General features: G+C 41.1%; 1 protein-coding gene across 1 annotated transcript in view; it reads left to right on the top strand.

The window, feature by feature from the left end:
* Positions 1-25520, top strand: part of LOC137656341 (CD109 antigen-like) — a 184986-nt gene extending 159466 nt beyond the window's left edge. The window contains exons 26-35 of the mRNA XM_068390512.1: positions 8320-8438; positions 9089-9257; positions 9972-10102; positions 12300-12433; positions 16335-16573; positions 17016-17177; positions 23582-23778; positions 24064-24247; positions 24659-24764; positions 25139-25520. Of these exons, the coding sequence (XP_068246613.1) occupies positions 8320-8438; positions 9089-9257; positions 9972-10102; positions 12300-12433; positions 16335-16573; positions 17016-17177; positions 23582-23778; positions 24064-24247; positions 24659-24764; positions 25139-25323 (1626 nt within the window). The 3' untranslated portion in view covers positions 25324-25520. The remainder of the gene's footprint in view (positions 1-8319; positions 8439-9088; positions 9258-9971; positions 10103-12299; positions 12434-16334; positions 16574-17015; positions 17178-23581; positions 23779-24063; positions 24248-24658; positions 24765-25138) is intronic.
* The last annotated feature ends 280 nt before the right edge of the window (positions 25521-25800 follow it).

Genomic DNA, 25800 nt, shown 5'->3' with positions numbered 1-25800 from the left:
TGTAAATTAGTATTATTGTTATGTTAATTACTGTACAGTCTTCTTCTTTCTTCTTTAGTCTACATCTTTTCCCACTTTTATGTGGGGTCGATGTTTCTGGCCACCATTCTCCATCTACCTCTGTCCCACACTTCAACACCGGTTAATCCCTTTGATCGAAGGTCATCCTTGATACAGTCCATCCACCTTCGCTTTGGTCTCCCACTCCTTCTCGTTCCCTGTACCTCCATTTCCATCACTCTCCTCTCAATATACTGTTCATCTCTTCTCATGACATGACCATACCACCTCAGTATACTTTCTTGGATCTTATCTGATAGTACTCTAATTCCTGTGGTACCCCTAATTACTTCATTCCGTAGCTTATCTCTTCTTGTCACCCCATACATCCATCTCAACATTCTCATCTCTGCAACATCCAGCTTCTTCTCTTCTGCCCTCTTTATTGCCCAGTACAGTACTGTATACAAAATACCATACTTTACAGTACTGTAATAATGTAAATATTTTTCAATATTAAACTTACCCGATAATCATGTAGCTGTCAACTCCGTTGCCCGACAGAATTCTACGGAAGGGATACGCCAGCAATCACTATACTAGAAGGGGGTGTACTCACCAGCGCCACCTGTGGCCAGGTACTGCAGTACTTCTTGTTGACACCACCTCAATTTTTCCTCTGTCGTGCTTCCGGCAAGACGTTCATGGATACGCTTATAATTTTGGAGTCTTGTTCACGGTTTTTGGTGAAGTATTGCTCTAAGATTTCAGCTTTCGCTATACTGGAAACTTTTCTATTAGCTTAGATAGCTTTTATATTGATTTGATTAATGGTTAACGATCTTTTGCTTTATTTGGAATCCCCCTTGACTAGCTCTTTGATTCAAGATGTCCGACCTTTCTCAAGCCCCTCCCCATAGACGATGTAGGACTTGTAATAGGCGTATTCCGAAGGCCTCGGTTGATCCTCACACCGCTTGTTCCGACTGTAGGGAAAGATCCTGTCAGTTGGAAGATCGATGTGAGGAATGCGCCGGACTTTCGGAACTTGAGTTTGTTCGATTCCTTAAATATACCACTAAGTTAGAGAGAGAGAGAGTTAGGAGGAGTTCTGCTCGCTCTTCGCTTTATTCCTCACCTCATGATCCTCAACCTTTTCCTCCCCCTGTAGTGGCTACCCCCGAACCTACTATTTGTGCTCAGCCTGATATGTCCGATGTTTTGCGTGCCATTCAGGCTTTAGGTGACAAAGTGGAATCGGTAGTGAGTGACCACAAGTTCCTCTTGGCGGACGTCAAGGAACTTAAGGTCAAAAGTGCAGTGGGAAGTGGTAGTGCCAGTGCTGTGCCGAGTGCTAGTGTCAGTGCGGTGCCGAGTGCTAGTGTCAGTGTCAGTGTTGTGCGTGAGGGTACTTCTGTGCGTGCCAGTCGTCCTCCCAGTCCGGGACCTCTTGCAAGCTCCCAAGCCCAGGGGAGAAGCAATGTCGAAGGGCAAAAGGGTTCGGCAGGCCTTGATCGGCGCACAGAAGTATCCTCGGTGGTTGCGGGCGTGTCTTACAGAGACCGTCACTCCCACCCGCAGACGATTGAGCCCTTATTTTCCTCGTCTGCAGAAGAAATTTCGGGGAGAAAACGCTGGACTCAGGTCTCAAGACCTCTTAAACGTAAAGTCCAGACCTCAAGAGTTCAACAACCCGGATGCAGTCATTGGGTTAGCTCTGACTCTCCGCAGTCATCAGGTGACTGCACACCTCCTAAGAGAGGTAAGGCGATGCCTCAACAGACCTCATCTTCTGTTAAGGCTTTGCCTCAACAGACCTTATCGTCTGTTGATCCCAAGATGACTTTGCTGCAGTCCATGCAGTCGCAGCTTGCGGTCTTAATGCGTGAGTTTCAGGCAGAGAAGGTTTCACCTCCTCCTGCGAGCGCTCCTCCTCACCGCAGTCCAGTCTGCCAGACGTACGAAGTTGAGGTTCCTCAAGCTACCTTACCGCGTTGGGAGTTGCCAGTTACCAGCGTTGTGCAGCAACCTCCACCTTCCTTAAGGCAACCTCAACAATGGGAACAGGAGTCTTATGCCTTACATCCTCCTCTTCCTTTGAGGCAAGATTTTCTTGCAGTTAGACCATCTTCGAGGCAACAACCTCTTGAGGTACGACAACCTCTACCATCCTTGAGGCAGCCACCTCAGCTCTCGCAGCTGCTACCTCAACTTTCCTCAAGGCGAGAGCCTCAACTCTTGAGGCTAGCACCTCAAGAACCTCAACTCGTGAGACAGGAACTGCGTTCTGCGCAGCCGCTACCTCAACTCTCGCAGCTCACACCTCAAGAACCTCAACTCGTGAGACAGGAACCTGCTACTGCGCATCCACCTCAACCCTTGAAACAAGCGCAACTCTTGAGACAGGAAACTCATGCTAGGAGTCAGCCACCTCAACGCATGCACCTACCTTCTTCTACTCTACTTGACCAGTCTTTGCAGCCTGAACCTCAGGTTTTAATACAGTCGCCTCTCTCCACACTTGCTCCTCAAACCGCCACAGAACCTCCTTCATCCCAACCTCTTGACTTTGTCGTTACCAGCCCTCATCCTCTTCAACAGAGACTTGAGGATGAAACCGCAAGTGTTTATGCACCCGCTTGTCAGGATTCTGCTGTTCAGCACACCGCTGTAACTTTACCTCTCGCTTCCCACCACTCAGGTCTTGAGGTTTCTGAGGAGGAAGCTGCGCACCTAGATGATCCCTCTTCGGACGTGGAGGAACCCAAGTCTTCTCCTCCCTCCATTGACTTTCGCAAGGTCCTGGCTCTTTTCAGAGAGGTTTACCCGGATCATTTTGTTTCTGCTACCCCTCGCTCTCCTCCATCTGAGTTTTCGCTAGGCATGCAACCTGTTAAGTCGGCCTATACTAAGCTCGTCTTTGCTAGATCCTCTAAGAGAGCTTTAAGAATGTTAGGGGATTGGTTGCAGTCCAAACAGCAACTAGGGAAGACTTCTTTTATGTTCCCTCCTACTAAGCTGACTTCTAAGGCGGGCGTATGGTATGCCACAGGAGAGGAACCAGGCTTGGGAGTCCCTGCCTCTGCCCAGGCTGACTTCTCAAGTTTGGTCGACTCTCCACGTAGATCGGCTATGAGGCGCTCTAAGGTCTGCTGGACCTTTTCCGACTTAGACCACTTCTTAAAGGGTATATTTCGTGCCTTTGAGATTTTCAATTTTCTCGACTGGTGCCTGGGGGCCTTGAGCAAGAAGACTGCCCCTGCTGACAAGGACTCAGCCATGCTTATAATGTCCTGTATGGATAAAGCAATTCGGGATGGGTCCGGCGAACTTGCCTCAATGTTTGTTTCAGGAGTACTCAAGAAAAGGGAACAACTTTGCACTTTTCTTTCTACTGGCATCACCTCTTGTCAAAGGTCTCAGTTACTTTTTGCTCCGCTTTCTAAGTTCCTGTTCCCCGAAGAGCTTATCAAGGATTTGTCTGCGGCCCTTATTCAGAAGGACACTCATGACCTTGTGGCCTCTTCAGCTCGTAAGGCTAAGGTTGCTCCTTCAGTTCCCAGAACTTACCGCACCCCAGTGGCCGATACTCCTGCTACAAGATTTATTCCGCCCTTTCGTGGCAGAGCCCCCAGCCGAGGAAGTACCCGTCCAGACTCTTCCAGGGGCAGGTCTAAGAAAGGTCCCAAGACTTCAAAAGGCAAACACTGACTCTCCTCCTCTCCAGACAGCAGTAGGAGCCAGACTCAAGACCTTCTGGCAAGCTTGGGAAAGAAGAGGTGCAGACGCCCAGTCTGTCAAGTGGCTAAGGGAGGGTTACAGGATACCATTCTGCCGCAATCCCCCTCTGACCACTTCTCCCATCAACCTCTCTCCCAACTACAAGGAAAAGGACAAGAGGCTAGCGTTACACCAGGAAGTGTCGCTCCTGTTACAGAAGAAGGCAGTGGTGATAGTCCGGGACCATCAATCCCCGGGCTTCTACAACCGTCTCTTTCTGGTGGCCAAGAAGACAGGAGGTTGGAGACCGGTGCTGGACGTCAGCGCGCTCAATGCTTATGTCACCAAGCAGACGTTCACTATGGAGACGACGAAGTCGGTCCTAGCAGCGGTCAGGCAGGAGGACTGGATGGTCTCGTTGGATCTGAAAGACGCTTACTTTCACGTTCCTATTCATCCAGACTCCCAACCTTTCCTGAGATTCGTTTTTGGAAAGGTTGTGTACCAATTCCAAGCCCTGTGTTTTGGCCTAAGCACAGCTCCTATGGTGTTTACGCATCTGATGAGGAATATTGCAAAATTCCTCCACTTATCGGACATCAGAGCCTCCCTTTATTTAGACGACTGGCTGTTAAGAGCCCCCACAAGTCGTCGCTGTCTGGAGAGTCTCAACTGGACTTTGGACTTGATCAAGGAACTGGGTCTATTGATCAACTTAGAAAAGTCCCAGCTCATTCCCTCCCAATCCATCGTTTACCTGGGAATGGAGATTCGGAGTCAGGCTTTTCGGGCTTTTCCATCGGCCCCAAGGATAAGCCAAGCCCTAGAATGCATCCTGAGCATGCTGAAGAGGAACAGTTGCTCGGTGAGACAGTGGATGAGTCTAACAGGGACCCTGTCATCGTTAGCCCTGTTCGTCGAGTTAGGGAGACTCCACCTCCGCCCTCTCCAATTCCATCTAGCAGCTCACTGGGACAAGGATTTGACGCTCGAAGCAGTCTCTATTCCTGTCACCAAAGAGATGAAGACTACTCTCTTGTGGTGGAAGACCAACATCCTTCTCAAGGAGGGTCTATCGTTAGCGATTCAGACCCCCAATCTTCATCTCTTTTCGGACGCATCAGACTCGGGCTGGGGCGCGACCTTGAACGGACAGGAATGCTCGGGAACATGGAACAAGGAACAGGAAACGCTCCACATCAACTGCAAGGAACTGCTGGCAGTTCATCTGGCCTTAATGAACTTCAAGTCCTTCCTGTTAGACAAGGTGGTGGAGGTGAACTCCGACAACACCACAGCCTTGGCTTACATCTCCAAGCAGGGAGGGACCCATTCGAGGAAGCTGTACGAGATAGCAAGGGACCTCCTCATTTGGTCAAGAAGTCTAAATCTCACTCTGGTAACGAGGTTCATTCAGGGCAACATGAACGTCTCAGCAGATCGCCTCAGCAGGAAAGATCAAGTCATCCCCACGGAATGGACCCTTCACAAGAGCGTGTGCAACAGACTTTGGACCTTGTGGGGTCAGCCTACGATAGATCTGTTCGCCACCTCCATGACCAAGAGGCTTCCTTTGTACTGTTCCCCAGTTCCAGACCCAGCAGCAGTTCACGTGGATGCTTTTCTGCTGAATTGGTCCCATCTCGACCTATATGCATTCCCGCCGTTCAAGATCATCAACAGAGTCATTCAGAAGTTCGTCTCGCACGAAGGGACACGGCTGACGCTGGTTGCTCCCCTTTGGCCTGCAAGAGAATGGTTCACAGAGGTACTACAATGGCTGGTCGACGTTCCCAGGACTCTCCCTCTAAGAGTGGACCTTCTACGTCAACCTCACGTAAACAAGGTACACCCAAACCTCCACGCTCTTCGTCTGACTGCCTTCAGACTGTCGAAAGATTCGCTAGAGCTAGAGGCTTTTCGAAGGAGGCAGCCAGAGCGATTGCCAGAGCAAGGAGGGTATCCACTCGTAGAGTCTACCAATCCAAGTGGGAAGTCTTCCGAAGCTGGTGCAGAGCCAATGCAGTTTCCTCTACCAATACCTCTGTAACCCAAGTAGCTGACTTCCTATTACATCTAAGGAATGTGAGATCCCTTTCGGCTCCTACGATTAAAGGGTACAGAAGTATGTTGGCTTCAGTTCTCCGCCACAGAGGTTTGGACCTTTCCTTCAACAAGGACCTTCAAGACATCCTTAAATCTTTCGAGACTTCTAAAGAACGTCGTTTATCCACTCCAGGCTGGAATCTAGACGTAGTCTTAAGGTTCCTTATGTCTCCTAGGTTCGAACCTCTCCAGTCAGCTTCCTTCAAAGACCTTACTCTCAAAACTCTTTTCCTCGTCTGCCTTGCAACAGCTAAAAGAGTTAGTGAGGTTCACGCCTTCAGCAAGAACATTGGGTTCACATCCGAATCAGCAACATGTTCTTTACAGCTCGGATTTTTAGCTAAGAATGAACTTCCTTCACGTCCTTGGCCTAGATCGTTCGAAATTCCTAGCCTTTCCAACATGGTGGGTAACGAGCTAGAAAGAGTTCTTTGCCCTGTCAGAGCTCTGAAATACTATCTTAATAGGTCAAAACCTATACGAGGACAGTCAGAAGCCTTATGGTGTGCAATCAAGAAACCTTCGATGCCTATGTCCAAAAACGCAGTTTCGTATTATATAAGGCTTCTGATTAGAGAAGCCCATTCTCACATGAAGGATGAAGACCTTGCTTTGCTGAAGGTAAGGACCCACGAAGTGAGAGCTGTAGCCACTTCGATGGCCTTTAAACAGAACCGTTCTCTGCAGAGCATTATGGATGCAACTTATTGGAGGAGCAAGTCAGTGTTTGCATCATTTTATCTTAAAGATGTCCAGTCTCTTTACGAGAACTGCTACACCCTGGGACCATTCGTAGCAGCGAGTGCAGTAGTAGGTGAGGGCTCAGCCACTACATTCCCTTAATCCCATAACCTTTTTTAACCTTTCTCTTGAATGCTTTTATTGTTGTTTTTTGGGTTGTTACGGTAGGCTAAGAAGCCTTCCGCATCCTTTTTGATTTGGCGGGTGGTCAATTCGTTCTTGAGAAGCGCCTGGGTTAGAGGTTGTGTAGAGGTCCTTTAGTATGGGTTGCAGCCCTGTATACTTCAGCACCTTAGGGTTGTTCAGCCTCCTAAGAGGAACGCTGCGCTCAGTAAGGAAGACGAACTTAATAAAGGCAGAGTAATGGTTCAAGTCGACTTCCTTACCAGGTACTTATAATTTCATTGTTATTTTGAATAACTGTTAATATGAAATACGGGATACTTAGCTATCTTATAGTCATGTACACTGGTTTTCACCCACCTCCCTGGGTGTGAATCAGCTACATGATTATCGGGTAAGTTTAATATTGAAAAATGTTATTTTCATTAGTAAAATAAATTTTTGAATATACTTACCCGATAATCATGATTTAATTGACCCACCCTTCCTCCCCATAGAGAACCAGTGGACCGAGGAAAAATTGAGGTGGTGTCAACAAGAAGTACTGCAGTACCTGGCCACAGGTGGCGGTGGTGAGTACACCCCCTTCTAGTATAGTGATCGCTGGCGTATCCCTTCCGTAGAATTCTGTCGGGCAACGGAGTTGACAGCTACATGATTATCGGGTAAGTATATTCAAAAATTTATTTTACTAATGAAAATAACATATTTCATCATTTATGAGCATAGGTTGTGTTACCTGTAGAAAAATATTTTCGTGTACTTATTTCCTTCTGAATCCTTCTCCTGCATCATAGTTTTATGAAGTTTCTTTTAGCTACAATACTATCTTTTATAACTTTTTTTTTTACACCTGTACTGTATTCTGTGTTTTGGTTTTCTAACTTCATACTGGTATTTCATATTATGGAATTCTGTACTGTTATTCAAGGGGTTGGCCACTTGGCTTGTTCCATTACAATTATTCTATCTATGTACCAAGGTAATTCAACCAATTTTTTGGGGTACCCAACATTAAAAAAAAAAAAACACGAACAAAAGGAGACTTTTCTTCTCTTCGTTCCTCTCACTCTCAGCCTGACGAGAGATTCAGAGGGGTTAGGTTGGTACTGCTAGGGTGCCAAAGCCCACAATTATACAGTATTTTCGGAATAATAATGCTAATGGTACAAATGACAAATGGACCCTAGCGTATTTTTAGGTGTATACCGTATGTGTAGCAATATGCAATTCTTTAGTGTTCTGGGTAAACGAAACGAGACAGAGCCCTTGAAAGAGTTACTATCTTTTAGTGACGTGCAGCACTTGCTGAACTGCATTAAACTACAAAAAGTGTTTTTATCATAATAATAATGATAATAATAATAATATTTAAATGTTTTACCCTTGAATTGTCCAGTGAAATAGTTCAATGGAATATTTTAAATTTATTTTGCGTTTCGTTTTATCAATATCATCATAGAGATGGATATTTTTGTGCACAGTACATTGTTTATAGTGTGAATGTACTGTATATATGTTTACTATACTTATTAACATAAACACACATTTCTTTTTTGATGTAACAAATATAGCTCAGTTTTTAGGTATTAATTTTGTGTTCTTACCATTTTCTTCATCTTATCACAGCTTGACATTCGGGAGGCATACCCAGCTTTCGAACACTTGACGGTACAATTAGCAGCATTGCTTAGGCGAACCAAACAAGGTGGTTTCTGTATGTGGTCAAGCTCTGAACCTAGTGTATGGTAAGTGACATTAGTTTGTGTATGAAGTTTACTTTTCACCGAAATAATTAGAAGCTGTATATTTTTCATTATTGTCCGTAAATTACAGTATCCTGTTCTGAACTTGAAAGTACAAATAGACAAATCCCTTACAGTGCAAGAGAGAAATCTGAGTGAGCAGATGAGATGTGAGAGGCAGAAAGTTGTACAGTTATGGTCTACCTTTCAAGAATTGTTAGCAATAATAAGGTTTTGCAATGGCCCTCCTGCCCACAGATGCTTTGCTTTCAACCATTTTCCTTGCTTTGTTTCAATTAATTTTTTGTTTCTTTCTTTCTAAGAGTCCAACTTCTCTTTTTCTCTCCAACATTTCAGTTTCTTTTAAGTTTGTGTCACTAATATTTACATATTCCATACCCTTGCGTTAACGTACTTGTAGGTAACTCTCTCACTTGATACAGTAATAGAGTTCGTCTCGTAGCCTTCCGATCGTGTGACAATATTTTAATTTGATCTGAAGTATAGTAAGGTAAGGTATGAAGGATAAATCCAAACAAGATAATTAAATTTTTCATTAAATGAGAACCACTTCTGAAACTAATCTTCTTCTTTTTTTTTTTTTTTTTTTTTGAACCATCGTGACTAACTTCAAATGAATTCTCTTTCTCTAGGCTTACAGCACGGGTAGTCAGCCTACTCAACGATGCCCAACACGAGGATTGGGAGAACCAGTTGTTTATAGATCCCAAAATTATCAAGAGGTCTGTTGGGTTCATGCTCAAGTATCAAGCAATTGATGGTGGATTCCATGAAGTTGGATATGTGTATCTAGATAGTAAGGTAAATATCATTATTGTTTCTATTCTTCAAAATGAGAAATCATGAAGTTGGAATAAGCCTGAAAGGAAATTTAATGTCTCACAAATCAATCTTACATGGTATGAAATTCTATCTTGTAAAAAGGAGAAAATGGGGGGAGAAAGTAATAAATATTGGAAAGATATATCTGACTTTTCAAACAAAATCTGAGGCTATTTGCATATACATTTAAAGTAGAATTCCAGTCCACTAAGGCTTGCAAGTGTAAGTAATACTGCAAGAAAGGAAGACTGTTCCATACTTTTACATCAAAATGAAATAAAAAGAGTTTTGGTATGAAGCAGCCTGACATTATGAATCAACAGAATGTGGATATTAAGAAAATAGAAATGTGCCCATTATTATGTGTGTAAACTATGGTATAATGTGTACTTTATAAAGGTAATTCAGTGTATATGGGGATGCATTATGTATATTAAGTTGATTTGGTAAATATTTACTTCTAGTAGATGATTTTTAACTTTTTGTTCATTATCTAGAAAAGTTTTTTAATTTCCTTTTATGTTTTGTGTATACTGTACATGTACTTTTTCCTCAAAAGCCATTTTAGTCAGTCAAAGCTTGCTAATAACTTCATTATCTTGAATTTATTTTTTATAACTACTGTATACACTAGGGTATAATTTCCGAATACTGTTCGTGGATTTATCTTTCAAAGTAATTTTTTCTCTGCAGGCAAAGAAAACAGGAAAAGCATCGTCTATCCCCTTAACAGCTCTAGTTGTACTTGCCCTTCAGAGCAGCCTCCCCTCACTTCAAGGAGACATGCACTCAAAGGCACGCAATGCCCGCCAACAAGCAACCAAGTAAGTACTGTATGCTGGTTATCAAGCCACAAAGTAAACTAGTTGGTTAGCTTCAAATTGAGTAAAAGACACAAATTAATCAATTTCTCTAGATTTTAAAGAAATGGGTGGATGGAGTGAAGAAAGTTCTGGGTGATAGGAGGATAGATGTGAGAGAGGCAAGAGAGTGTGCTAGAAATGGAATGAATGGCGAGCGATTGTGACGCAGTTCCAGTAGGCCCTGCTGCTTCCTCCGGTCGCCTTGGATGACCGCAGAGGTAGCAGCAGTAGGGGATTCAGCGTTATGAAGCTTCATCTGTGGTGGATAACGGGGGAGGGTGGGCTGTGGCACCCTAGCAGTACCAGACGAACTCGGTTGAGTCCCTTGTCAGGCTGGGAGGAACGTAGAGAGGAAAGGTCCTCTTTTTTTTTTTTTTTTTCATTTGTTTGATGTTGGCTACCCCCAAAATTGGGGGAGGTGCCTTAGTATATGTATGTATGGTACATACATAGGCTACATATACCAAGGCACTTCCCCCAATTTTGGGGGGTAGCCGATATCAACAAATGAAAAACAAAAAAGGGGACCTCTACTCTCTACGTTCCTCCCAGCCTAACAAGGGACTCAACCGAGTTCAGCTGGTACTGCTAGTATGGTAAAAAAATTAAATATTGAAATATAATAAAGGAAAATTTGTCATGGGTCAATTGCGATGTACCATGTCAACAAAGTCTAGGAAATCAACCTTATAGATTTGTCAATATAACAGCATTAAAGTTTGTTTGGCATCTTATCTTTTTTTTTTTTTTTTTTTCAAAATCTCATCTATTCCCTTTGTAAGTTCCTATTTTTACAGTACAGAACTCTACTATAAAGTATTTCAGGTCATGTGTGCAATTCAATCTTGTTTCTTTGTACTAATTTTTGTCCATTTCATTCACTATTGCTATGGTTTCTCCTTTGATTCCAGATTCTAACACTCCTCTTGATTTTAGATTCAAGTCAAGTGTGTCCCAAACTAACAGATATGTTTCTTATAGTCATCCCAGGCAAAAGAAATCTTTTACGTACATCATGTTTGTTTTTTGTAATGTTGAACATTTTTTTTTCTTAATTCTGATGAAAATATTACCTAGTTCACCTCTTACATCTTCTCCACAACATCTGTATGGGATAATTTCCTGATCCTTTTTCTTCACTTCATTTAGCATATACAGTAGTACTTTTCATTCCTGTCATCATTACACTCTTCTATCTTTAAAATATTTACAGCTCTTTCTCAACACTACAGTATGTCGTCTGCATAAAGCAGCCCAGCTCCCTGGGTACTCACTTTTTGTACTCTTTTGTAGCTTCCACCATTAATATAGATAACGCTTCCACCATTAATATAGATAAAAATCAAGGTGGCTTGGATAGATACTAGCTGGATTTAAATATTTATCTCATATTTTCTCATACATCTGCCACTGTCTTCTCTCCTGTTAATATTGTGATGAGTTAATGTAAACCCATTGCCTCAATTAATCTTTCTGGTTCCCTCTGCTTGTATGATACCTTTTTAATTGAATGTTGTGTTACTCTGTCAATTGCCTTCTATTAAGCATAACATATGAGTTATAATTTTCTCCTCTTTGTTATTGCCTCTTTTATTAACTGCTCTGACATGAAACCTAACTTAACTACGGGACAGTACTGTATTGTGTTTTAAAAAGAAATTTCACATTTTTTTCCCTGCAACTCTAGTATTATTTAATGAGCGGTCTTCTTAATTAATTCTGATGTTCAAGTGCATCTCCTTTAATTTGCATATTATATTATGATCATTTTCCACTCTTTCGAGACTGTCTCTTCATTTGTTAGGTTTTCATATAATTGGGCCATTTTTTTACTTGACATTCTAAATGTAATGACAGTATTTAGCCATAAACATCATTGTCAGAGGCGAGATTACGTAGGTTAAAGGGTGTTAAATTACTGTGCCTTAGCCTTTAAAAATGTAGGATGTACCTGTATCCTCATAGTTTAAGGAATGGAAAAAGTTATGCTCAATCTCAAAGGAAGGGAATAGGAAATACAGATTATTATTTTTCCAGAGATCGGCAAGGTATAGAAGAATGATTCTAATGATTGGTAAAGTGTTCCCAAAACAAAATGTCTTGCAACCTGGAGTTCTCATAATGATGTCTTCAGTACAATTCTTAATTTTACCCACAGGTTCTTAGAAAAGCAACTGCCACACCTGAGCGACTGCTATCATCTGGCCCTTGCTGCATATGCCCTGATTGAAGTGGGCAGCCTATCGTCCGAAAAGGCTGCGGGCTTACTGCTCAAGAAGCGGAAAGATTTCGGTGAGATTTGATTGCATGGTAGTAGTTCATCATCTTTTGCTGATAAAATATTGTGCTGTATTTGCAATAAGTAACTTTGCATTTCTCGTTGGAGGGGAGAGGGATGGTGGTCTCCCTCTTTTTCGATTGAAAGATGGAGAACCATTTGGCTTATGCACCTCCAGTATGGTAGGTGCATCCAATAGCTCTCTAGCAGGGGATTTCTCCCCTAAATCTGGCAATGACATTGAATAATTGGGTTTTTTAACCACTTTAGATTTATGCATAAACAGCATTTGTTTATTTACAGTATTTAATTACTTTATTTTACTTATCATTAGTCAGTTTTTTCCTTATTTTTCATATATACCACAGTGCTGTTCTATTCCATGGACTCTTTGCCTAACAATTTAAATACAGTAGTTACATTTTGGCCTGCTCATATTTTTGATCAATAATGCATAATCAAAAAGAAACAATTACAAGAGGGTCTGTCTAACATTATTTAGTGTTTTAATTTAACTATATTTACAAATAAAACCCATGCTTTACTGACAAGTGATTACACACATCTATATTCTTTACTTTTTTTCTCAATGCAGCATTTGCTATTTTAATTTGAAACAAGTCTCAATACAAATTAACCCTTTTACCCCCAGGCTATTTGGAAATTTCCAACCCTTAACCCCCAGGGGGTTATTTTTTTCCCAGCACATTTTGCAGTATATTTTTTTTTAAATTGCTCTAACAGCCTTAATTTTTGTCATAGAGAGGTCAGGTTGGTCTCATTCTCTTGGAAAATGCCTGAATTTTCTCAAAAAAATTATCAAAAGTATGAAAAAAAATTTTTTTATAGTATTTTTTTGCAAGGACGTACCGGTACGTCCATGGGGGTAAAGGGATGGCTTTAGTGAAACGTACCAGTACGTCCTTTGGGGGTAAAAGGGTTAAGATTGTTACTTTTAACAAAATCAAGTACTGTACTCGAGATTTAAGTGTTAGTTATTTTCATTTAAAAACCAAAGGAATTACAGTACATTGAGATTTAAAATGAATATTAGCATTAAAACTACATTTTCCTGAACTGCCAAATACCGGTATTTTGTTTTAACTAAAACTTAATATGATTGTCTCAACTGGAAAGCCAAATTAAAATCTTGGCTCTTGCAATCAAATTAATTAGTATTTTCAACGAGTATTTAGTTAATTTTTCATCGAATATGCAATGTCCATCAATTTATGTGGAGCATATGTACATCATACTTTACTGTATGTCCATACCTAACTTTTAACCGAATAAAGTATTTCATGCTGATGCTGTACAGTAGCCTAATTTATAACTCTTACTGGTAGTTTCCTTTTCTCATACAGTACTGACTTTTAAACTTTTTTGTCAAATTACTTCTCTTAATTGTATGGGATAAAATTATTCTTACCTATATCCTATATTCATCTGTGGTGGATAATGTGGGAGGGTGGGCTGTGACACCCTAGCAGTACCAGCTGAACTCGGTTGAGTCCCTTGTTAGGCTGGGAGGAACGTAGAGAGTAGAGGTCCCCTTTTTGTTTTTGTTTCTTTGTTGATGTCGGCTACCCCCCAAAATTGGGGGAAGTGCCTTGGTATATGTATGTATATCCAGGAATTTATATGTTGCCTTAGCAAAGCTCCTTGGATTAAAATTTACTGTTTTTAATTATTTATGGCATATGACTTTGGAAATAACTTGAATAAAGCCGATAGTTTATCCAAACTTATTACAAAGTAATATTTTGATTGATGCCACTAATGTAGGCACAGGATGAAGACAAATTTGTTTCTTCACGTTTCCTATCAGTTGAAAGGATCTCTTGTTATACAAGTTCAGCTTGATTAACCCTTTTACCCCCAGGCTATTTGGAAATTTCCAACCCTTAACCCCCAGGGGGTTATTTTTTTCCCAGCACATTTTGCAGTATATTTTTTTTAAATTGCTCTAACAGCCTTAATTTTTGTCATAGAGAGGTCAGGTTGGTCTCATTCTCTTGGAAAATACCTGATTTTTAAAAAAAAATTATCAAAAACATGAAAAAAAGATTTTTCATAACATTTTTTTACAAGGACGTACCGGTACGTCCATGGGGGTAAAGGGATGGCTTTTGTGAAACATACCAGTACGTCCTTTGGGGGTAAAAGGGTTAAACATGTATTAGTTGTGCTTATAATCCTTGCCTTGTTGTACATGTTTTTCATTTTATGTATACAGTAATTGTCTTCATTAATTCTGGTACGCTTCACAAGAAGGTAAGAAGACATTTGACAGCTGTACAGTACATTGTAGTGGGTAACACTGTGTTTAGCTAAAGAGAAACTGTTGGCAACACTGCCAGTAGAACTAAGTCGCTGGGCTTGTAAATACGTGATCAAAGGCATTTTTATTGATTTTACAAAGTGCTGTTAACCCTTTTACCCCCAGGCTCTTTGGAAATTTCCAACCCTTAACCCCCAAGGGGTTATTTTTTCCCCAGCACAGTTTGCAGTATATTTTTTTTAAATTGCTCTAACAGCCTTAATTTTTGTCATAGAGAGGTCAGGTTGGTCTCATTCTCTTGGAAAATACCTGAATTTTCTCAAAAACTTATCAAAAACATGAAAAAAAGATTTTTAATAGCATTTTTTTACAAGGACGTACCGGTACGTCCATGGGGGTAAAGGGATGGCTTTTGTGAAACGTACCAGTACGTCCTTTGGGGGTAAAAGGGTTAAACATGTATTAGTTGTGCTTATAATCCTTGCCTTGTTGTACATGTTTTTCATTTTATGTATACAGTAATTGTCTTCATTAATTCTGGTACACTTCACAAGAAGATAAGAAGACATTTGACGGCTGTACAGTACATTGTAGGGGATAACACTGTGTTTAGCTAAAGAGAAACTGTTGGCAACACTGCCTGTAGAACTAAGTCGCTGGGCTTGTAAACACGTGATCAAAGGCATTTATATTGATTTTACAAAGTGCTGTTAAGTAAATAACAATATACTTCTAAAACAACTTCATTAACCCTTTTACCCCCAAAGGACGTACTGGTACGTTTCACAAAAGCCATCCCTGTACCCCCATGGACGTACTGGTACGTCCTTGCAAAAAAATGCTATACATTTTTTTTTTTTCATATTTTTTATAATTTTTTGAGAAAATTCAGGCATTTTCCAAGAGAATGAGACCAACCTGACCTCTCTATGACAAAAATTAAGGCTGTTAGAGCAATTTAAAAAAAATATACTACAAAATGTGCTGGGAAAAAAATAACCCCTTGGCGGTTAAGGGCTGGAAATTTCCAAATAGCTTGGGGTAAAAGGGTTAACTTAATAAAAATGCAATTGATCACATGTTCACATAAAAATGCAATTGATCACATGTTCACAAGATCAGCAACTTTTTTTGTACAGGCAGCATTGCCAAAAGTTTCTCTTGCTAAACACAGCATTACCTGTTACAATTTACATGGTGTATTAGAATTAATGAAGCCTTGAAATAAGATTAAATAAAATACATTTACCATGTTTTATGTTGGTAATTATGTTTGTACAGTTTGAGTATTTAATTGTCTTCAAGTACATTACAGTACAGTACAGTAATTGTAATAAGCTCTCTTAATTTAATTGAAATACAATTAGTCGATCTTTTTAACATGTGCTCAGTTACTACAAAATAAAAACTTACATAAATTATTAGACTTCAAGTTTAGAGTACTGTATATAGATACACATAAAATTCTTCATCATCATCAGCTCCTCCTACACCTATTGACGCAATATGCAAATGTTTGTGCTAAATATTACTTAATATTAGTAATTAGATTTAAAATAAAGTGACCTTTTAGCAGAGATTCGACTATATTACACTGGAATTCAGACAATAACTAGTGTGTCTTTTTTCAACAGGTGATATGTCTTACTGGTCTCTTCTCCCAATCAAAGTGCACGGCCGCCGTCAGGAAAATAATCAAAAGGCCTTCCTGCTCCCAAAAGAACCAGAACAATACGATGCACATGCCGTTGAAGCCACTAGCTATGCCCTTCTCTTCTTCCTGAAACGGGAAGGCATCACAGAAAATACAGAGAGGATTATGCGTTGGCTCAATGCTGTTAGAGACTGGGAGTCTGCTTTCATCTCAACGAGTGTTAGTTTTACGAGAAGTTTATCTTAGATAGATTATCCTCTTTCATTTAGTGTTTCCTTGCATAAGTTTGGTTGTTAAACAACTAAGAAATTACACACACAAAAACTCCAAAGAACGCAATAATTGACATGTCGTCACCCTTATAAACTAATTGCCTAAGTCATTTTCTCCACTTATTGGGAACTCAAAAAAAAAAAACACCTTCTCATTTCCTTATTCTTTATATCATTGTCTTGTTTCAATTCACAAATTCTTATCAGAGGAATTTGTGAATTAGAATTTGTTAATTGAAGCTCAATACAATGATATAAAGAATTAGGAAATGAGAAGGTTTTTTTTTTGAGTTCCCAATAAGTGGAGAAAATGACTTAGGCAGTTAGTTTATGAGGGTGACGATATGTGAAACAAGCCTTTAAATGATTCCTGAACAATTGTGTTTCAGGACTCCGTGATAGCAATGCAGGCCCTTGCAGAGTATGCCTTCAGAGCAAGGATACAAGATGTCATGAATATGGAATGCACCTTTGAAGTTACTGCTCAACCAATGACCCCATTCCATGTAACAATTACAAATGCAACTCCAGTAGCCACTCATAATTTTAAGGTAAGCATTCTTCAAATTCACCTATAATCTGAGAATCATAGCGTAGCAATGAACTCAGCCAGTAAATATGGAGGGAATGAGTTTGGTTAATTTTTGTATATGTTGGCCTTTTTGTTACTCTATAACAGTGGTTCCCAACCTTTTTTCAGTCATTTCCCCCCTGCACCCAGTTCAACCATCCAGATTTCCCCCTTCATGCCCCGCCCAGCCCTCATGCCCACTCACCTGGCTCAGAAATGGGCATGATATTCCAATTCTCCCCTTGAATATCATGTCAGTGAGAACTGATATGATCATATCACAATTAAATGGCTAACAACAAATTGCCGCACGTACTATGAGGACATTTTCCGCTTGTTTTAGTTAGTAGGTAGTGTAATTATTTCCCCCCAGGAAGCTTCAAATTTCCCCCAGGTTGGGAACCACTGCTCTATAAGAACATTACAGTATACTTAAATTGGTACAAAACTCTCAGACTCAGACAAGGTTTTTTCTAAATGTTTTTATAGTATAGGCTAATAACCATTGAGACATAATTTCACATATTTTGTAAAATTTCTGTAGGCATAAACAATTAAGGAAAGAGAAAAAAAAATATTTTAAAATAAGTCCAATGGCGCTCAACGGTTAAACATGTACTTTACATTAAGTTGATTTGTGAAATAAATCGGGGAAATTCTAGTTGCAGCGTCACTAAACTGGAAGCTTCCGATATAATGCTCGCCAGTACCAAATCCTCGGGCGTTCTGACAGGACGCTTTTCAACATCCATGGAACAGAATAGACGTTTATGTGTTCCCCCTTCTGCCTAGTTAGGAGGCTACTTAACAAGGTCAGGGCATTGAAAGATTTAGCAATGACCCTCATAGCTCTGCTGAGGCATCATGTAGAATGGTTCCTGGACCTTCTACATCTGCTCACAGAGGCCCCGAGGGAGCTCCTTCCACTTTCTTATCTACTTAAACAACCACACATGGAGATTATCCAGAAACTGCATGCAAAGAAAGGTTTTTTGAAGCCAGTTGAAAGGCACATGGCTAGATACTTCTGGGAGTTGTCTGTATCATGCGAAGTGGTCGTCTTTTGGGGTTGGTGTCGTGGACGGGGTATAGTCCACCCAGTGCCTACAGACCAACAATAGTGGAGTTCTTATTGTATCTCAGGGAGGAAAAACTATTCGGTACCGGCGTTGAAATGCTGTCGCTCGGCCTTAAGCCTCACCTTCAAGCTAACAGTTAAAATTTCCTCCTTGATGGAATTGTCCCTCCTCATAAGGAACTTTAAGCACACCTGCCCTCAGTCAGAAGTGAGATCGCCTCCTTGGAACATTGTCAAGGTCTTACATTCTCTGAAGGGAGCCCCTTACGAGCCTCTTCGTCAAGCTTTGGACCGAGACTTGACTCTGGAGACAGCCTTCCTTCTAGGACCTGACCTCTGCCAAGAGAGTCGGAAAGCTACACGGCCTCTCCTACGATGTCGCCCATTCAAAGGGATGGGGCCAAGTGACGCTCCGCCATCTAGGACTCAAAATCCGGCTGTAGCGGATTCTAGATTAGGGCTCTTTTGTATTGAGAGTCGACAGTCTTTAACAAATGATCCTCTGTTACTCAGCCCTGTGAGGGCAATAAAAAAATACTTAGAAAGAATGGCAAGAGCCCGTCCTTAGATCAGCAGGCTCTTCCTTAGTACAGAGAGAACCATAAGGAAGATAAAAAAGAACTTGATTCCTTCGTGGATCAGACAGGTGATCGAGAGAGCCATTCCATCTGACCTTTCATCTTCTGATCGACGGCCCCCGTACACGATGGCAGGGGTATAAGTACTTCCCTGGCATTCCCTAAGAATTTCTCCGCAGGCTTTCCAAGCGGCCGTGTGGAAATGTCAAAAAACGTTCACCAACCATAACCTGCAAGGCATAACCCTCCGGAACCTAGACGTGCAAGACGTGGTCTAAAACACCTCGACTGTCATGAAGGACAAGTAGCAGTTGGTCGAGGGTAGATGTTACATGCGAGTAAGGCTAGTTTGAATGTACGAGTGACTGGCCACTTCCTATTTCAAGCTGACCTCGTCTAACTGCATGTGGATACCATGCCCTTTGTGCAACCTATACAGTATATGTATATATATTTGTTATGTCCCTGTCCTCCATTTGAGGTGGAGTCAGGCAATATCTAGGTTAAGTGAGGAGCTTGGCTCCAATTTTATGCTTTCCTTAACAAGGTCAGGGCATTGAAAGATTTAGCAATGACCCTCATAGCTCTGCTGAGGCATCATGCAGAATGGTTCCTGGACCTTCTACATCCGCTCACAGAGGCCCTGAGGGAGCTCCTTCCACTTCCTGATCTACTTAAACAACCACACGTGAAGATTATCGCTACCACTTCACACATGGAGATTATCCAGCAACTACATGGAAAGAATTGAAGAGACAGTGAAATATGGAAATGGAAGGTTGTTAAAAGGAGAGGAGGCAAGGAAAAGGTGGGCGGAATATTTTGAAAGTTTGCTGAATGTTGAGGATGATAGGGAGGCATTGATAATTGCTGTTCCAGGTGTTGAGGTGCCAGTGATGGGAGATGAGAATGAGAGAGAGATTACAATAGAGGAAGTGAGGAGAGCACTAGATGAAACGAGAGTAGGAAAAGCATCTGGTATGGATGGTGTGAAAGCTGAGATGTTGAAGGAAGGGGGTGTGACTGTAATTGAATGGTTGGTGAGATTGTTTAATGTGTGTTTTGTGTTGTCAATGGTACCAGTAGATTGGGTCTGTGCATGTATTGTACCACTATATAAGGGTAAGGGAGATGTGCATGAGTGTTGTAATTCAAGAGGTATTAGTTTGTTGAGTGTAGTTGGAAAAGTGTATGGTAGAGTACTGATTAATAGGATTAAGGATAAAACAGAGAATGCAATCTGGGAAGTACAGGGGGGTTTTAGAAGAGGTAGGGGTTGTATGAATCAGATTTTTACAGTTAGGCAGATATGCGAGAAATATTTAGCAAAAGGTAAGGAGGTGTATGTTGCGTTTATGGATCTGGAGAAAGCATATGATAGAGTTGATAGGGAAGCAATGTGGAATGTGATGAGGTTATATGGAGTTGGTGGAAGGTTGTTGCAAGCAGTGAAAAGTTTCTACAAAGGTAGTAAAGCATGTGTTAGAATAGGAAATGAAGTGAGCGATTGGTTTCCGGTGAGAGTGGGGCTGAGACAGGGATGTGTGATGTCGCCGTGGTTGTTTAACTTGTATGTTGATGGAGTGGTGAGAGAGGTGAATGCTCGAGTGCTTGGACGAGGATTAAAACTGGTAGACGAGAATGATCATGAATGGGAGGTAAATCAGTTGTTGTTTGCGGATGATACTGTACTGGTAGCAGACACAGAAGAGAAGCTTGACCGACTAGTGACAGAATTTGGAAGGGTGTGTGAGAGAAGGAAGTTGAGAGTTAATGTGGGTAAGAGTAAGGTTATGAGATGTACGAGAAGGGAAGGTGGTGCAAGGTTGAATGTCATGTTGAATGGAGCGTTACTTGAGGAGGTGGATCAGTTTAAGTACTTGGGGTCTGTTGTTGCAGCAAATGGTGGAGTGGAAGCAGATGTACGTCAGAGAGTGAATGAAGGTTGCAAAGTGTTGGGGGCAGTTAAGGGAGTAGTAAAAAATAGAGGGTTGGGCATGAATGTAAAGAGAGTTCTATATGAGAAAGTGATTGTACCAACTGTGATGTATGGATCGGAGTTGTGGGGAATGAAAGTGATGGAGAGACAGAAATTGAATGTGTTTGAGATGAAGTGTCTGAGGAGTATGACTGGTGTATCTCGAGTAGATAGGGTCAGGAACGAGGTGGTGAGGGTGAGAACGGGTGTGAGAAATGAGTTAGCGGCTAGAGTGGTGAATGTGTTGAGGTGGTTTGGCCATGTTGAGAGAATGGAGAATGGCTGTCTGCTAAAGAAGGTGATGAATGCAAGAGTTGATGGGAGAAGTACAAGAGGAAGGCCAAGGTTTGGGTGGATGGATGGTGTGAAGAAAGCTCTGGGTGATAGGAGGATAGATGTAAGAGAGGCAAGAGAGCGTGCTAGAAATAGGAATGAATGGCGAGCGATTGTGACGCAGTTCCGGTAGGCCCTGCTGCTTCCTCCGGTGCCTTAGATGACCGCGGAGGTAGCAGCAGTAGGGGACTCAGCAGTATGAAGCTTCATCTGTGGTGGAAATGTGGGAGGTTGGGCTGTGGCCCCCTAGCAGTACCAGCTGAACTCGGCTGAGTCCCTGGTTAGGCTGGAGGAACATAGAGAGTAGAGGTCCCCTTTTTTGTTTTGTTCTTGTTGATGTCGGCTACCCCCCAAAATTGGGGGAAGTGCCTTTGGTATATGGATGGACATGGAAAGAGAGTTTTTTTTTAAGCCAGTTGAAAGGCACATGGCTGGATACTTCTGGGAGCCGTCTGTACCATGCGAAGTGGTCGTCTTTTAGGGTTGGTGTTGTGGACTTTGTATAGTCCACCCAGTGCCTCCAGACCATCAATAGTGGAGTTCTTATTGTATTTCAGAGAGGAAAAACTATTCGGTAGCGGCGGTGAAATGCTGTCGCTCGGCCTTAAGCCTCATCTTCAAGCTAAACAGAGTTAAAATTTCCTCCTTGATGGAATTGTCTCTCCTCATAAGGAACTTTAAGCGCACCTGCCCTCAGTCAGAAGTGAGATTGCCTCCTTGGAACATTGTCAAGGTCTTACATTCTCTGAAAGGAGCCCCTTTCAAGCCTCTTCGTCAAGCTTTGGACCGAGACTTACTCTGAAGACAGCCTTCCTTCTAGTACCTGGCCTCTGCCAAGAGAGTCGGCGAGCTACGTGGCCTCTCCTACGACGTCACCCATTCAAAGGGATGGGGCCAAGTGACACTCCAGCTGTAGCAGATTCTAGGTTAGGGCTCTTCTGTATTGAGTCGACAGTCTTTAACAAATGATCCTGATTAACTGTTATTCTGCCCTGTGAGGGCAATAAAAAAAATACTTAGAAAGAATGGCAAGAGCCCGTCCTTAGATCAGCAGGCTCTTCCTTAGTACAGAGAGAACCATAAGGAAGATAAAAAAGAACTTGATTCCTTCGTGGATCAGACAGGTGATCGAGAGAGCCATTCCATCTGACCTTTCATCTTCTGATCGACGCCCCCCTGGCACGATGGCAGGGGTATAAGTATTTCCCCAGCATTCCCTAAAAATTTCTCCCCAGGTTTTCCAAGCGGGCGTGTGGAAATGTCAAAACACATTCAACCCCCCATAACCTGCAAGACATAACCCTCCGGAACTTAAGACACTCTCATTAGACTCTGTGGTGTGGCTGTGCAAGACATGGTCTAAAGCACCTCGACTCTCATGTAGGACAAGTAGCAGTTGGTCGAGGGCAGATGTTACATGCGAGTAAGGCTAGTTTGAATGTACAAGTGACTGGCCACTTCCTATTTTAAGCTGACCTCGTCTAACTGCAGGTGGGTACCATGCCCTTTGTGCAACCTATACAGTATATGTATATATATATTTGTTATGTCCCTGTCCTCCATTTGAGGTGGAGTTCCTCCATGTGAGGTGGAGTTCCTCCATGTGAGGTGGAGTCAGGCAATATCTAGGTTAAGTGAGGAGCGTGGCTCCAATTTTATGCTTTCCTGAGCAAGTCACATTGCTAAATTCTACATCTAGCAACAATTGACCAGGTCGTCGTCCTTTAAGGATAACAAGGTGTCAAGGTGCCCTCTAAATAGCTCATGTGAAGCACAGAGGGCCACCGCAGGACAGTTTGCCAGCCAGTTGGTTTTAGGACTTCCACCCACCTGGAAGCAAGTCTCCTACATAAAGAGCAGAAGGTTTGTATGTTGTGCTAAACCAAATAACAAATTTGGAATTTGTATTTTTCTTGGCTATACAAACCTGGAGCTCTTTCATACTAGTCCCGCCATCACCTACCCCCGAGGAGTCCTGCCACAATTGCAAAGTGATGGTAAGTTTCTAGTGCTAGTGGGGGTTAGCCTACCTTGCTACACCCCCCCCCCAGCTAACTATAGTCCATTTCTTTTAGCGAGTCATATTTGCACCGACTCGCAGCGGTGCTCTTTTAGCTGGGAAAAGTTTCCGGATCGCTGATTGGTTGGACAAGATAATTCTAACCAATCAGCGATCAGGAAACTTTTCCGAGCTAAAAGGGCACCACCGCGAGTCGGTGCAAATATGCATCGCTAAAAGAAATGGACTATAGTGGAGAATAGTTATATCTTGCAAAAGCTTTAACAGCTAGTTTCAGCCTCACCTAAATAAATACTCCTACGTACAGAGCTTCAGGTTTGTATGGCTAAGAAAAATACAAATTATTTTCAAATTAATAATTTTTTAAAGATCCCAGGACCTATTTAATCTCTTGCAGTTGGAAAATGTCTGGGGACATGTAAACCTTGTGGCAAAAGGTTCGGGCCAAGCAGTCGTACAACTAGATGTATCGTATGGCGTGGATGTCCTTAGGTTTATTGAACAACCACACAAAAAGTATTTTGATCTCAGCGTAACAGAGGAATATCATCAGTTCAGGAATAAATCACTCATAACGACAACTGTTTGTGCCAAGTAAGTACAACATAGGAAGAATATGAGAGCCTGTATTTTTTTCACATGACTTGAAATTAATAAAACTATTTTAAATTTACACATTAATATCATTAAAGTTTTTCCAGTAGAAGTCATATAGTATAGTGAGGTGGATTAAAAAGATTGAAAATTAATATTGGTTTTCATTTAAAATTTACTAATTTTAAATGTAATTATATACTGTAGTATGAAGTTACACTGCTGTATAAATTTATATGCAATATATCCTTCATTCGTCGCTAAAATTATACCATGCAATACCAGGTGGATTGCAACTGATGATGGGAACACAAGTCACGCTGCAATGGTAGAGGTTGAAAACCCAACTGGGTATATATTCTACCAGCCATTGGCCGAGAAGACAGTCATCAATGTCAGAAATAAAAGCTTCCCTCAGTTACGGAATGTTCACACAACGGAGACTCGTGTCTTCTGGCAATTTGAATATGTAAGTTTATATATACAGTATTCAACATTTAGTTTGTAGTTTGCCTTAATACAGATCTTTGAATTAAACTAATAGGCTTACATTGCATCTTTGTATTGCTATACATTAAAAAAGGTTTACATTGTACTTCTGTATAGATATGGATATTAAAAAGAGAATTTAATAGAGTGGTTATTAAAAGTATCAGTAAATTCAAGTAGTAATTGATATTGACAATTTACATGTTACACAATTTATTCTTACATGTCAGCATATATCTAGTAGAGCTTTTTCCATGCTTGAACTGAACTGTAATGAAAAAAAAAAAAATATGTACTGTATAACTGAATTGCTACAGATTAATAATTAATTGCTATCATCATCCAATCATAACAAAGACAATTATCTCAAATTTTCTTTGTTTTTCTGTAGATTCCATCTCATAGACAGTGCTTCAGCTATGAAACCCAGCGATGGTACCCCACAGCAAATCTCACTCGTGTTCGGTCTGCACAAGTGCTGGAACTTTTTGCTCCAGGTAACCTATGCTGTGTGAAATATATAATGAGCATATTAAGAGCTGTGTGAAATATATAATGAGCATATTAAGAGAAATACACTTCTGAATACTCTCATAAAGAGAAATACACACTTCTGAATACTCTCATAAACTCCTCCTCCCCTAATTTTTGAACTTCCCTGATGTATTAGGATTCTTGTAGCTAAAGTCTATTCTACCCTTACCATGTTGAAAGTAACCACTGAACAATTACAGTGCAGTAGTTAACCACTTGAGTGAAGAAGATTAAACACTGATATAAGCAAGCTTCAAGAGAAGCAATATGAATACCATTTGAATGCAAAATAATTTTATTTTTATTCAGTTTTTAACTTCTTTTATGTCTGTTTCAGAACACTTTGAGATGATTATGATCAATGCTACACCACTGTCATTGTTGGACATTTGTGAAGTGTGTGGATCTTACCAGTGCCCATACTGCCCAACTTACAGCGCTTCATTCTCGATAAACTGTTCTAACCTCCATACATTCATAGCCATGATGGTGATATGCTGGATATGTTTGTTTCCTATGTAATTTAAGTTTTTAGTCATTATCTGGTTAGAGAGAATCACGTTGTGCCGTTTGGCAATCTGTACAGTATTATGCTGGGGTGCTTGGTTTTAAACCAGCATCAGTCATCGGCATAGTCATCCTATTGTAAGCTGTGGATCGGCTTACAACAAAGTCATTTAGATGTACAGTACTGCAGTGAGTACATAACTTTTCCAAGATGATGTGTTTTGTCTTTCACTGATACTACTTCCAAAAATCAGTCTCTATTCCAAGGTTGTGTGTGTGTGTGTTGTCTCTGTGTACCACTTCTAAATACCTTTTGTGAATAATAGACAGTTAAACTGATCCATAAATTCATATTTCAGGTGAATTTACAGATTCCAAACCAGCAACAAATTATTGCTAGAGTTTATAACAAGTGTCTAACATTAGGGGATCTTCATAAAATTAACAGTTTTTGTGAAAGTTAGTGGTGTGGTGCACATATGGTGATGATAA

This window comes from Palaemon carinicauda, chromosome 17 (genome assembly GCF_036898095.1).
Source record: "Palaemon carinicauda isolate YSFRI2023 chromosome 17, ASM3689809v2, whole genome shotgun sequence".
NCBI classification, from domain to species: Eukaryota; Metazoa; Arthropoda; class Malacostraca; order Decapoda; family Palaemonidae; genus Palaemon; species Palaemon carinicauda.
This window is presented reverse-complemented; position numbering and strand designations above follow the sequence as displayed.